This window comes from Rhinolophus sinicus, linkage group LG01, assembly GCF_036562045.2.
Source record: "Rhinolophus sinicus isolate RSC01 linkage group LG01, ASM3656204v1, whole genome shotgun sequence".
Classification (NCBI taxonomy): domain Eukaryota; kingdom Metazoa; phylum Chordata; class Mammalia; order Chiroptera; family Rhinolophidae; genus Rhinolophus; species Rhinolophus sinicus.
This window is the reverse complement of record NC_133751.1, coordinates 118907386-118922703: the sequence shown is the minus strand read 5'-3', so window position 1 is coordinate 118922703 and position 15318 is coordinate 118907386. Positions and strand designations below refer to the sequence as shown.

The window sequence follows — 15318 nt, the reverse complement described above, 5'->3', positions numbered from 1 at the left end:
TTGTTGATGATAGCCATTCTGACTGGGGTGAGGTGATATCTCATTCTGGTTTTGATTTGCATTTCTCTGATGATTAGTGATGTTGAGCATTTTTCATATGTCTATTTGCCATTTGTATGTCCTCTTTTGAGAAATGTCTCTTCAAGTCCTCTGCCCATTTTTCAATTGGGTTGTTTGTTTTTTTGTTGTTGAGTTGCATGAGTTCCTTGTATATTCTGGATACTAGCCCCTTATCGGAGGCACTGTTTGCAAAAATCTTCTCCCATTCAGTTGGTGGCCTCTTTATTTTGTCAATGGTTTCTTTTGCTGTGCAGAAGCTTTTAAGTTTCATATAGTCCCATTCGTTTATTTTAGCTTTTACTTCCATTGCCTTTGGAGTCAAGTTCATAAAATGCTCTTTGAACCCAAGGTCCATAAGTTTAGTACCTATGTTTTCTTCTATGCAGTTTATTGTGTCAGGTCTTATGCTTAAGTCTTTGATCCATTTTGAATTAACTTTGGTACATGTTGACAAATAGCAGTCCAGTTTCATTCTTTAGCATGTAGCTATCCAATTCTCCCAGCACCATTTATTGAAGAGGCTGTCTTTGCTCCATTGTATGTTTTTAGCTTCTTTGTCAAAAATTATCTGTCCATATTTATGTGGTTTTATTTCTGGGTTCTCAATTCTATTCCATTGGTCTATGTGTCTGTTTTTCTGCCAATACCATGCTGTTTTGATTATTGTAGCCCTGTAGTACAAGCCAAAGTCAGGAAGTGTGATACCTCCATTATTGTTCTTTTTCCTTAAGATTGCTTTGGCTATTCGGGGTCTTTTGTGGTTCCAAACAAATCTGATGATTTTTGTTCTATTTCTTTAAAATATGCCATTGGGATTTTGATGGGGATTGCATTGAATCTGTATATTGCTTTGGGTAATATGGCCATTTTAACTATGTTGATTCTTCCAATCCATGAGCACGGAATGTCTTTCCATTTCTTTGTGTCTTCTTCAATTTCTTTCAAAAATGTCTTATAGTTTTCAGCATATAGGTCTTTCACATCCTTGGTTAAGTTTATTCCTAGGTATTTTATTCTTTTTGCTGCAATTGCAAAAGGAATTGTTTTTTGTATTTCTTTTTCTGAGATTTCATTGTTAGTATATAGGAAGGCAATGGACTTTTGTGCGTTGATTTTGTAGCCGGCAACTTTACTGTATTCGTTGATTGTTTCTAATAGCTTTTTGGTGGAGTCTTTAGGGTTTTCTATATATAGCATCATGTCATCTGCAAAGAGTGATAATTTAACTTCTTCATTCCCAATTTGGATGCCTTTTATTTCTTTCTCTTGCCTGATTGCTCTGGCAAGGACTTCCAACACTATGTTGAAAAGCAGAGGTGATAGGGGACATCCCTGTCGTGTTCCTGAACGTAGAGCAAAGGGCTTCAGTTTTTCTCCATTAATTATGAGATTAGAAGAGGGTTTGTCATATATTGCCTTTATTATGTTAAGGTATTTTCCTTCTATACCCATTTTATTAAGTGTTTTAATCATAAATGGATGTTGTATCTTGTCAAATGCTTTTTCTGCATCAATTGATATAATCATATGATTTTTGTCCTTTATTTTGTTTATGTGATGTATCACATTGATGGATTTATATGTTGAACCATCCTTGTGCCCCGGGATGAACCCCACTTGGTCGTGATGAATAATCTTTTTAATGCATTGTTGTATTCGATTTGCTAGAATTTTATTTAGGATTTTTGCATCGGTATTCATTAGAGATATTGGTCTGTAGTTTTCTTTTTTGTGCTGTCCTTACCAGGTTTTGGTATCAGGGTAATGTTGGCCTCATAAAATGAGTTAGGGAGTACTGTCTCTTCTTCAATTTTTGGAAGAGTTTGTGCAGAATTGGTATTAGATCCTCTTTGAAGGTTTGGTAGAATTCACTAGTGAAGCCATCTGGTCCCGGACTTTTGCTTTTGGGAAGGTTTTGGATGACTGATTCAATTTCGATACTGGTGATCGGTCTGTTTAGATTTTCCAGTTCTTCATGGTTCAGCCTTGGAAGGCTATATGTTTCTAAGAACTTGTCCATTTCTTCTAGGTTGTTGAATTTGGTGGCATATAGTCCTTCATAGTATTCTTGGATGATCCTTTGTATTTCTGTGGTGTCCGTGATAACTTCCCCTTTTTCAATTCTGATTTTGTTAATTAGTGTCTTCTCTCTTTTTATCTCAGTAAGTCTAGTCAAGGGTTTGTCAATTTTGTTAATGTTTTCAAAGAACCAGCTCTTTGTCACATTAATGTTTTCTGTTGTCTTTTTGTTCTCTATTTCATTTAGTTCTGCTCTAATTTTTGTTATTTCCTTTCTTCTGCTGACCTTGGGTTTTACTTGTTCTTCTTTTTCTAGTTCTTTAAGGTGTAACATGAGGTTATTTATTTGGGAGTTTTCTTGTTTCTTGAGATAGGCCTGCAATGAGATAAATTTCCCTCTGAAAACTGCTTTCACTGCACCCCAAAAATTTTGGTAGGATGTATTTTCGTTGTCATTTGTTTCTATGTATCTTTTGATCTCTCCTCTAACTTCTTCTTTGACCCAGTCCTTCTTTAAAAGTATGTTGTTTAATCTCCATGTATTTGTGTCTTTTCCCACTTTCTTTTTACAGTTGATATCCAATTTCAAAGCCTTGTGATCAGAGAATATGCATGGTATGATTTCAATCTTCTTAAATTTGTTGAGACTGATTTTATGTCCCAATATATGGTCTATCCTTGAGAATGTTCCATGTACACTAGAAAAGAATGTATAGTCTGATGTTTTAGGATGAAGTGCTCTATAAATGTCAATTATGTCCATTTCATCTAATGTGTCATTTAGGGCTACTATTTCGTTATTTATTTTCTGTTTGGATGATCTATCCATAGCTGTCAATGATGTATTTAAGTCCCCTAGTATAATTGTGTTTTGGTCAATTTCTCCCTTTAGTTCTGTTAGTAGTTGCTTGGTGTATTTCGGTGCTCCCTGATTGGGGGCATAAATATTGATGACTGTTATGTCTTCTTGTTGTACAGTCCCTTCACCATTATGAAATGTCCATCTTTGTCTCTTGTTATCTTTTTCACCTTGAAGTCTGTTTCATCTGATATCATTATGGCTACACCTGATTTTCTCTGGGTACCATTTGCTTGGAGTGTCAATTTCCACCCTTTCGCTTTGAGTGTATGCTCGTCCTTGTAGCTGAGATGTGTCTCTTGGAGACAGCATATGGTTGGGTTTAGTTTTTTGATCCAATCTGCTACTCTGTGCCTTTTTATTGGTGAGATCAGTCCATTTACATTTAGGGTGATTATTGATATGTGAGGATTTCCTGTCATTCTATCTTTAGTTTTCTGGTAAGGCTGTGTCTCCATTGTTTCTTTGCCTTTTTGTTGTCTATTATTTCTGTGTGGTGGTATTCTATGATGTTTCCCTCTGTTTCTTCTTTTATTTCAGTATATATTTCAATTCTGGATTTATTTTGAGTGGTTACCCTTAAGTTTATGTAAAAGAAAGTTTGATATTTAGAGTATTCCATTTTCTTCAGCACGCTTACTTTCTCCATTCCCATATTCCGGTTCAGGCCTTTACTCTCCCCCTTTTTGAGTTGTGGTTGCCACAAATTGTCCCTGTTGATGGTGGTCGAATAGCCTCCTTTAGTATTTCTTGTAGTGCAGGTCGTGTATTAGAAAATTCCCTCAGCTTCTGTATGTCTGGAAAGGTCTTTATTCCTCCTTCATATCTAAAGGATATCTTTGCTGGATATATTATTCTTGGCTCATGGTTTCTCTCTTTCAATAGTTTGAATATTTGGTTCCACTCCCTCCTGGCTTGTAGAGTTTCTGCTGAAAAATCTGATGATAATCTAATGGGCTTTCCTTTGTAAGTTACCGTCTTCTTTTCCCTGGCTGCCTTGAGGATTCTTTCTTTGTCGTTGATTTTAGACAGCTTCAATACAATGTGCCTTGGAGAAGGCCTGTTGGGATTGAGGTAACTAGGTGTTCTATTTGCTTCTTGGATTCGAGGGTCCAGTTCTGTCCACAAATTTGGGAAGTTCTCATCGACAATTTGTTTGAATATATTCTCTGTTCCTTCTCTCTTTCTTCTCCTTCTGGTATGCCCATTATTCTTATATTGCTCTTTCTGATGGAGTCAGAAAGTTCTTGTAGAGTTCTTTCATTTCTTTTAAGTCTCAAGTCTCTTTCTTCTTCTATTTGTGTCATTTCCAGGTTTCTATCTTCGATGTCACTGATTCTTTCCTCCATCTGGTCAACTCTACTACCTAAGCTGGTTATTTCATTCTTAATTTCTTCTATTGAGTTCTTAATCTCCAGAAATTCTATTTGGTTCGTTTTTAAGATTTCAATCTCTTTCGTAAAATGCTCATGCTGTTCTTTGATTGAGTTTCTGAGTTCCTTTAACTGCCTATCTGTGTTTTCTTGTATCTCGTTGAGTTTTTCAGAACTGCAATCTTGAATTCTCTGTCATTTAAGTCACATATTTCTGTATCTTTAAGTGCCTTCTCTGGAGATTTTTCACTTTCTTTCTGAGCTATCTTGTTGCCTTGGTTATTCATGGCGATTACTGGTTTACTATTTCTCTTCCTAGACATCTACAGGAGTGACTTCTGCAACAGGTTGATAGAAAGCGGTCTTTCTTTTGTTTGCCAGTACTTGTTGGTAGAATGTTTTATTATTTCTCCAACTGCAACTTATTTTTCTTCTCTCACACAGTAGTGTTATGTTTTCTCTGCACTATTCCAACTTCTCACACAATGGGGGATTCCCTGGGAGACGGGCTTCTCCTCTGTTAATAGTTCGTCTAGGTCACAGGGCGCAGTGTCCCGGTGGGTATGCGGAGAGCTTTTGATGTTCCAAAGCTCTTCCAGCTCCTGATTCAGAGCCCGTATATTTCAGCAGTTCTGTTTACTCCTGCAGGGATCCGCCCAGATAGGTGGGGTCAGGGGCGGGGTGAGTTGTGAGAGGTGGCCCAGAGCAATGGCGGCGACCACCACCACAGCCGGTCCTGCTTCCACTGGTCTCTCCCCTTTGCTGGAACTAGTTGGGCTGTGAATTTGTGTTTGCGGCCCACAGTTCTCAAAACAGCAAATTTTCTGTTGTTTTGATCTGACACTGCTACTGTTTCGCTTCTAGCACCGGGCAGGTGGGGGTGGGGCGAGCTCTGGAAGGGGAGGGAGGGGGCGGCTAGTCTCAGTGCCTAAGGCTCCGGTCTCTGCTCGGCAGTGCGGGCTTAAATCACCGTTTTCAGCCTTTTTCCCTCAGTCTTTTCTCTGAGGTCTCTGCCGTGAGCGTTGGGTTCAGCCGTGTTATATGCTGTCCCCTCAGCCCTGTGGAGCCCTGGCGGAGCCCTAGCAGTCCGAGTTCTTCCCTCTCCCGCAGCTGCGGTAGTTCCGGGAAGCAGCGAGCTCGGCGCACTGAGCTAGGTCTGCGTCCTCCGCCCCCGCGTCTCCGTCTCTGCGCACTTCTCCCTTTCCTCCTCCCTCCACTCGCGAGAATCTCCCACCTGTAGGTGATTTCAGTCGGTAGTGGGCCTCTTCGTGTTGCCTGTCTGCTGTGCAGGGAGTCCTTTGTGGAGTTTTTGTTGTTCGATTTGTTGTAAATTCCAGGGGAGCTTTACAGAGGCTCACCTCACTCCGCCATTTTTCCGGAAGTCCCATCTGTAGCACTTTCACATGTAAGCTCATTTCATTGAAGAGAATCTGAGTGTTTAGTTTTTTTTCTTGTTCATGAACATATAGTATATTTCCTACCTTTTTTGGAGTGGTAATATCCTTTTTATGTATTAAATAACAACACATTGAGTCATGGAAAGTGCAGTGTTGGGAAGAATTTCATCTTGTGGTTTTCTCTATTCTGTCAAATTAAACTAACCTTATTTTTTGACTTACATTATTTATTAGAAATCTTGACAAATTAGTGCAGATTTCAAGATGGTTGTATGTGTGTAAAATATATTCAAAAACCTTAAAAATTCATTTGAATCAGCTACATTTTATAAGGATATTGATCTAAGTAATTATGATTCATCATTTATGGTCACAAAATGTTTTTCAAGTTTTTATTGAAATAGAAAAGTATAGAGATACTAAGTATAGTGCTTGATGAGTGTATGATACATGATGCGAATATGCGGGACCTCACTACCACCCTGGAAGCTGGCATTACTGCTAACGGAGCTGATTCCCACTTGTAGTCATTAACCCGCCCCAAAATAAACATCATTCTCACTTTTATCACCATGGGTTAGTTTGTTTATTTTTGAACTTTAAAAAAGAACTCATACAGAATGTTCTCTTTTTGTCTGCTTTCTTTCCCTTAACATCGTGAGATGCATCCATGTTGTCGCACACAGCAATCATTTGCTTCACTGCTTTATGGTGTTCTACTGAAGGAATATACCATAATTTAGTGGTTCAATCTTATGTTAGTGGACAATTGCACCATTTCCAGGTTGTAGCTATTATGATTAATGCTACTAATGACTATTTCTGTGCATTTTTTGATAAATATTTAGAGGAATAAAGTATGATAAATCTTCTCTGGAAACTGGAGAACACATTTTACTTTAAATAATTACATTTGTAGAAGACAATACAGAAGCCAATTTTCTAATTTGCTTCCCATTATAGTACTGTTGTTATTAGTGATAATAATAGAGTTATAGTGTCTAGCATTTATTGAGGTCTTACTATGTGCCTGGTAATATGCCAATCATTTTTATTTAATTTAATCCTCACAACCATTGTCCGAGGTAATGTATCATTAGAATGTGTTTAGCGTTAGATATTACTAGCAACAAAAGTCAACTAAAGACTGTCTGCAGGCATGCTCTGCAGAGTGTTCCCTTGTTAATGTTTTCTCTCTGAAATATCTCTTTATTTTTAAATATCTAAACTGTGGTATCTATTTATCTCTCAATACCACATTTTGTATATCTATTGTTTACAAAATGTGTGGGGAAATTTTTGTTACATCCCAAATACAATAGGTAGAATGTCAGAATCACATGTAGACTTTTTGAAGTGTGCCAAGTGTCAAAAAGAGAAAGAACGTATATGCACCTCAGAGTTTGCTTCCACTGAGAGGCATTACTGCAGTCATACTCTGAGACATTCTCTGTCCTTTTGCATTGTTTGTGGTAGTCCTACAACATGGAAATGGTATTTGTTAGTGCATACAAAGCAACTGTTAAGCATAATTAAGACTTCCCTGGTGATCAAGAAGTCATAATTTAAGCACAATATTTTCTAACATGGTAATTAAATACTTATACATGAACATTTTATTGTATTTTAGTTATGGAAAATATCTTCATGACCTTTTGATAGGCAAAGATTTCTTTAACAGGACATAGAAAGAAAACCAACCTTAAAAGTAAAGATCAGTAACTTGGACTATGTTAAAATTAAGAACTGTATTCATCAAAAGACATCATTAAGATTGAAGTAGCACAGAATATTATACGTAATACACACATACTATGACATCTTTGGTTGTGTTTCCAACCCAATCCAAAAATATGCTAGTGACCTGAACAGACGCGTCAGAAATGAGGATATCCACATGGCCAGTAACATATAAAAGTGTTGAACCTCATTAATCATCAGAGAAGTAGTTCAATATGTCCCCATTACACAAGCATCTGGCGACCATAAAGGCAACAAGTTGTAACATAGAAATAACATAATGCACTTAAGTGAGAATATTTGGGCTCTATCAGTAATGCTGAACTTGTCCAGGCTTCTCTTTCAGGAAGAGGAAAGTGTAGGAATGATTTAAGAACTTAGGGTGATTGGGAAGATAAAATCAAATAAAATTTATTCTTCTACTTTTTGTTATTTATTACAGCATGAATCTAGAGAAACATTATTGGGATTTAACATGGTGAATTACAGAGCGTGCAAAAATTTGTGGAAAGCATGTGTAGAACATCACACATTCTTCCGTTTGGACAGACCACTTCCACCTCAAAAGAATTTTTTTGCACATTATTTTACATTAGGTTCAAAATTCCGGTACTGGTAAGTATTGCTTATGCATTAAATGCAGTATTGCTGGATTTGTCCTCCCTTTAAAATATAAAGGTCTAGTTTATTGAACCATAGAATTTACTAGGTTGATACATACCTAGTAAGTCAAAATCTCCATGGAGTGTGGAGTTTTTCTGTATCAGCAAAAAGTTCTGTAGGTTCTTTGATATAACCATCCTTGAGAAACCTGTTTCATTGACTTTATTCCAGGTCATTCTTTCCTAACGTAAATCAACCACATTTAATTATTTACATTCTAGAAACATTATAATTTAGTCTTTGTTAAATATTTACAAGAAAACTCCTTTGTTCTAAGATACCTTTATTTTATTTGTGAAAACCAAGATGTCTTCTTCATGAGAGTACAAGTACTTTGCTTTTTTTATATATGAGTTGTCAAATTCTTTATTGTGAACAGTTCAAAACAGCTATTATACAAAACAGATAGTAATCATTGAACAATAACACCAGATTCCTTCTCTAAAATTATCTTATTACCTATTTGTGATAGCTTTTAATTTTTTCTGAAGGCAACAATCTTTGAGGGATAACTCTAACCAGAAAAAATAACAGCATAAAGCTTAGTACAGGATATTCCATTAAAAATACATGCCGTCCCCCCAATAAAAAAAGTAAAAGTTCCAAAATTCAGTAGCAACACAGTGTTAGGAAAATTTTAACCACAAAAAAGGCACAGCAGATTCTTAAATGACTTGGTATCATGCTTAACTCCTCTATCACTTTCCTAAAAGCAATACTGGGAAAAGTAAGGTACTTGCAAATTTAAAAGTAAATAGGAAGAGTGAGTGAGGATTAGCTCAATGGTGAAAATCGAGAAAAAATGTAAAAGCATCATCTGTTGGTACTACATCTCAGCAGAGACAACAGTACAGATTATAACCCTTAATAAACTTAATTCCTAACTAAGCAACCCCCAGAGTTATTACACAAGACTACACTTACCTCTGGCAAAACTGTTTCTTCCTTCTGTTCAGGGCAAAGCAGAGAAGGAATTCCTCTCATGCAAAATTATTTCTTATTCATTCTCAAATACAGAAGTATCTGATAATGCAGGGTCTGTGGAACATAGCTTTGTTCATTGATGAAAGAACTATAATTAAGCTTAGTTCAGTCTTCTTAACCTCTGCTCCCTTTTCTCTGCTAGAAATATCTTGTCTCTTACGAAATTGTAATATCATCATCATGTTGTGTATTGTCATTTTATTTTATAGTTCTCTTAAAGATTTTATTATTGTGCATATTTATGTATTTCAGCGGGAGAACTGAAGTCCAGTCAGTTCAGTATGGTAAAGAAAAGGCAAATAAAGACAGGGTATTTGCAAGGTAAGCCACTTCTATTTCAGTGTCTTAACTTTTTTTAAAGACAGATTAAAATTATTACTAACTCTTTTTCCAGATATGATTACAGAAAGATCACGATTCATTCTTTAATTAAACAACAAATTATGTTGAGCGAATAATGAAATATTAATAGTTTGTCTAGTTTATTCATTCTTTTTTTTAACATGAGCTAAATTAACCCTGTGCCAAGAATTGTAGCTCTGACTAAACTGAATCAAGTATTATTATAACATTTTGTTGGAAGGTTCATTTCTTTTTTTAAACATTTTTGAGAAATATAATGACTCTCTTTATATATTATCCAGCCCATTTCCATATTTTAAAAAAATCATTAAGAAATAAGTTTCATTTTATTTGGGTGCCATTTAGTTAGCTTCCCCTTTTTAGGATCTGTTAGTAGCTAGTTTGCTTTTAATGTGTGAAATGACATGGTTAGATTTATGTTTTAGAACATAGTTTTATGAACAAAGATAGAGAATGGATTATAAGTAAAGACTGGGTTCCCAGGGACCAATTAAAAAGTTACTGCTGCAATCCAAGTGAAAATAATGAAGGCCTGAACTAAAACGTTGGCACTGAAATGGAGAATAGGTAACAAATTTGCTGAACATTTGGTAGGTAGAACTAGCAGCTGACCCATTGGATGAGATGTGTGAGAGACAGGAGTATCTGGAAAGACTCAGATTTGAGTGACATACAATGGACAGGGAGGGATACAGGAGGGAGAACACATTTGTAAGGAAAAAAGGAGTTAAATTAGCACAGGTCTACTTTGAGATCCTTGAGCAACACTCTTTAACAGGATTACCCAATAGATGATTAAATATTCAGAGGTAGAGCCCTGCAGGAGGGAGAAGGACCAAATCAGTGGCCGCAGATACTTGTTGAAGACCTACTCTGCTGAGCATTGTTTCAGGCCCTGTGAGTGCAGTGAAAAGCAAGATACACATCTTAATCCCATGGAATTCAAATTCTAATTGGTGCAGCGGATATCAAATATTATTAGTAAAGGATTGAGTCAGCAAGGCCATGGAACTGGAGCCTACTTATGTTTCAAGAAAAGCAGCCAATAATGAACCAGAGGGAGAAGGCAATGACAGAGGAGATGGTTAGAGAGGCAGGCAGCAGCTAGAACTTGTGTGACCCTGTTAGAAATGTAAGGACTTTGGATTTTAAGTGGAAGCCAATGGGGGCTATGAGCATGGAAGGGATATAAACTGACTTGTGTTTTTAAAAATGTGGTAGCGTAATAAGCTATGTACAAATACCATGATTTCTAGGACTTGCTTCAAAATAATTGGGGTGAGAGGGTTAGAGTAAGTGATAGAGATGAAACAAGATTGACCATGATGATAATTGTTGAACCTTGGTCCTGAATATACAGGGTTTATTAAACTGTTCTCTCTACTTATGTTAATGTTTTAAATGTTCCATAATAAAAATATGGGAGTGGGGAGCTCACTCTAGCTGCTTTGACAGTCAGCTATATGGGATGTGAGTTGGTAGGAAGAAGTTGGTCAGCGAATCTATCTAATAATGGCTAACATTTATTTTGTTCTTATCTGTGCCAGGCGAGTTTTGTATATTAACTCACAATCCCTATAACTCAATGAGGTAAATCCCATTGCAGATGAGAAAACTGAACATAGCGAGTTTGAATAATTTTCCTGAGATTATACAGATAGTAGGGAACGTAGCAAAGATTTTAAGCCAGGCATTTCAGGCTCTTATCCACACTTCTAACCGCTACAGAACAGTTTTTGCTATTCTGCATGACATAGGTGCGTGCTTGACTCCTTTCCTGTCTCAGAGATAGGAGAGATGACCTTGTTTATCGCCTGTAAGCTCTGTGAGGGCAGGATTTTTGTCTTTTATTCACTGCAGTAGCCCCAGCTCTTATACTAATGTGTAGGAAAAGGCAGATGTTTTTTAAATGAAGCAGTGTGTTTTCAGTGAAAATGGCTTAGAGAGGATAAGTCCTTAAAGAGTTCATGTGCTTCTACTGCCATTGAAGGCCTGAAAATTGTAATAAATGAGAGCTAGCAAATTTTACTTTTGATTTTACTTTAATTTAGCTTAGTGATTATCTCTAAGACATTCCTGCTTTGTGTTTCTGGAGTGAAAGGAGTTTTTTCTTTCTTCCCTCCAAAAGTAGACATTGTTTTATTGTGTTTTCTACTTATATAAATGATAGTTTATTATTTTTTTAAAACTCCAATAGTGCCAAGTAACATAAAATAAAATTGAGACCCCCCTACCCCCCAATACAATCAGTTTCAAAATGTTTGGTATTTCCTAGTCAAGATTTTGCCAAGCATATACTCATAGATATATTTATGTGTATCTTTTATTTATTTTAAAGATTTTTTTAATACTTTTTATTGTGTGTTTTTATCACTTAACCCGTCATAGGCATTTTCTTTGAAGTTGAAAAATCTACAGGCATTTATAATGTCAATAAATCAATTAAACAGTTGAATCCTTTTATCCTAAATGATAGGATATAACTTTAGAATTCTTCCTTTTACCCTATTACTTCATGCCTCTGGAGTCAGGTTCATTGCTAAGACCATCTGAGGCTGTGCCCTGAATGCTTATTAAAATAAATAATAAATAATACTGTAAGTTCCTTAGAGTTAAGGATATTTGAAACAAAAAAAAATCATTTAAACATGATTTGTATGTGTTTGGATAATAAAATTTACTTGCATTTTTTTTTTCCTTCATTCCTGGCTTAGGGCATCCCTGTTTGTCTATGAATAACCTACCCAACAGGAAAACCATCAATGAAAATGCCTTGATATAGGAAGGATTTAGCTAGCTCGTCGGGGCTGTAGTATTTTGCTGTGATAAGTTTACTTAAATTTGAATGATGTAATTTATTTCAGCATAGGTTCAAAAACGTTTTGAAGTTGATTTATTATTTCTTATATTTAAATTTGTGAGGGAAATATTCACTATTAAATACAAATCTTGGTGTTATCATATTAGTGACTTGGTTATTTCAGAAGGGAGAAAAAAAGTCAGAACACAGATGCCTACCCCAATAGACATGGCTATTGAAATTACTCACAGTCCTCCCTTTTATAGTCTTAGATGCCCTTTTTTTCCACTTAGAAAGTACTAAGGACGTGCACACAGGTAAAAAATGTACAGTAAAATGTTAATTTGAAATTGTTTTCTTTGAAATTGCTTTTGAGAATTTACTTCCTATCACCTTTGTTGTTTTAATTTAAAAAAATATTTGTCCTTGTTCTTAGTACTATAACTTACTTGCAACACTCCATTCAGACTTGTTAAAATCAAAATAAATATTTTTCTGGGTTTTTTCCCTGTTAAAACTGCATGGTAACAAAATACTTACACTTTTTTTCTTTTCCTAACAAGAACTTTTTTTCTTGCTTGATATGTATAAAAATACTGAACATGATTTGATAACTAGTTTTACTGTAGTATGATGTCCTGATATGAATATCAAATCATAGGTGTATTTATACATTAATATTAATATCACATGCAAACGACTTTATAAGTGGTAATGTTTTCATATTTTCATCATACCAGGTTTTGTGAAATATACAAATAGTTATACCTGCATCTTACTTTATTTTCTATATTATTTAAATGTGAAATAGTTTAATAGGTGGTTTTATAAAATAAATGTGTTATTCAATGAGTAGTAGAGCTAAAATTCCAATATGATAAGCCCCAAATAACTGTCCTATTTGTTTTGTTATGCCGGAATTATGTGAATCCTTAAAATAATAAGTCATCACCTGGACGAGGTTTTAATAGTACTGTTTTGATGATCCTGCTAACTCTGAAAGACTAAGCTTTCCTAGGTTTGTTTTATAATATATCATAATCTCATTGTGGTGACTTGATGCATATCTACCAAAATACTCGAATGGTTTTAGCAATTATTAACTTACTCTGTTAAAGTATTAGAGAATTCTAGAGTTCTTGTCCACTTCGTGGAATTTTAGTTGGCAATATAAATAAATAGAAGGACTTTCTTCATAAACTTTTCATGTAAGCTTGTTTTTTTCAGCAATAATAAACTATTTTATTTTCCTTATATATCAATTCTTTGAATTGTTTTCACACTTTTTGAATTGTCATATAATATCTCGGAAGAAAGCAAAAGAATGTTCCCATGCAACAGAAAAATAAAGTGCCATGGTCAGAAAATAAACTTACCACATTGCAAACACAATGTTGAAGTGTGGTATTTTTTTCTCTGAAATTTCCACACTCAACAGGAAACATAGACAGCAAGCTTGAGTGGGTGGGTCTCTGAGGTTAAAACTGTTAATAAAATAAGGTACCTGAAATTTAGTTTTAAGTGCAAAGCATTCCCTGCCATGTTTAGTTTATTAACGACAGTACAGTGTTCTGATGCTTTATAATAGGTGAGTAAAACTGGATTATTTTCCTCCTTCAAATGACTATTTTCCTCTCTTAGAAAATGAAAGTAGTTGCTCTCCTGGCTATGATTAGTGAGCTCTCTTACAGCTTACATTCAGTAGTCTCGTATATGAGAAAGAATAGTTTATTAACATTAAGAGTTAGCATTAATAGAAGAGCTATAAATGCTTAGGTTTCTTTTCATAATCTTTGCTTCATTTTAAAAATCTAATGCATGCGATAATATACTTTATTTTCCTTTTACTGTGACTGATAGGAGTATTTGCACTGCAGTATGAGGGGTTTGGACTAACTGGTGTCCTGAATTGTCTTTAAGCCAGAAAATTCTATAATTTAAACACAGGATAATGGGAAATGTTCATGCTTAAATAACTTTAAATTCACTTATGAAAACTGAAATCTGAGTCAACATCTTTTTTTTTAATCTATAACATTACATCTCTTAGAAAATGTTAAATGTTCTTAAATTAAGGAGATGTCGTTAGGCCAAACCAAAAAGGTTTTGGCTATGAATACGTGAAATGATGATAGGCACTTAATGTGGTTTGGAATCATAAATAATTTAAGTTACTCATGGTTTAGTAAAATTAATAGACTATAAAACATTGCACTGAAAACTTAGATGCTAGTATATCATAAAATTCAGGAGGTAAAGAAGGATCTTAGGATCATACATTGTACTAGTAAATTTAGATATTTAGATGTAGAAACCTAAGTTAGTGGAAGATCAAAACTAGAATTTAGGGGCCCTCTCCATTATTATTTTAATGCTTTCTCGTATGCACCTAAATTTTATTGAATAGCCTTTCTTGGTCATTGTTACCATGCTTTTTAGTCCTGTCTATTTCTGTGTACTTCAGTGAATTTATTACTGAAATGTAAAACTATCAGTTTACAAGATGATTTATTATTTTTTTAACATAAGTAGCTTAATTCATAATAATAGACTCCGTATTAACTACGTGTCAAAAAGCAAAAATTCAAGTACATGTCATGTATTTTCCATGAATTTTGGCCACTATCTGAATTTACATGTAAAAAAAACTTTAGTTGGTAATTTACCTAAAATTATAAGGGTTTTTAATCTCTGCAAAGATCATTATCTTCTTTGAAAAGATCACTTAGTTTTCATCTTTATCACTATGATAGATGACAATGTATAGATTGGTAATAAAACATATTCTTTTACTGCCCACCATAAGACAGAATAGTTAACATTCCAAATGGTTTTTTAAAAAGAAAAGATAAAAAAGAAAGAAATCCACTGGCCTACTGCATATAAAAAGGAAAAATTATAAATAAAATGTTGTATACATAATTATCATGTTTGCCCTGCCCTCATTGAGGCAGAGGATCAGGATTTAGTTTTAAGGACATTCAGGAGATGATATACTAAGAATTGATTAATACATTCCAAAGTAAGCTAGAGTTTCAGAGACTCTGGAATGGTAAAGAA

The 15318-nt window shown here is 34.9% G+C and overlaps 1 protein-coding gene across 5 annotated transcripts in view; it reads left to right on the top strand.

Annotated features, from left to right (window-relative positions):
* PTPN4 (protein tyrosine phosphatase non-receptor type 4) overlaps window positions 1-15318 on the top strand; it is a 174153-nt gene that overhangs the window by 109762 nt on the left and 49073 nt on the right. For all 5 annotated transcript variants that reach the window (XM_074335257.1, XM_074335240.1, XM_074335231.1 and 2 more), the window contains exons 12-13: window positions 7891-8063; window positions 9348-9416. In XM_074335257.1, the coding sequence (XP_074191358.1) occupies window positions 7891-8063; window positions 9348-9416 (242 nt within the window). The remainder of the gene's footprint in view (window positions 1-7890; window positions 8064-9347; window positions 9417-15318) is intronic.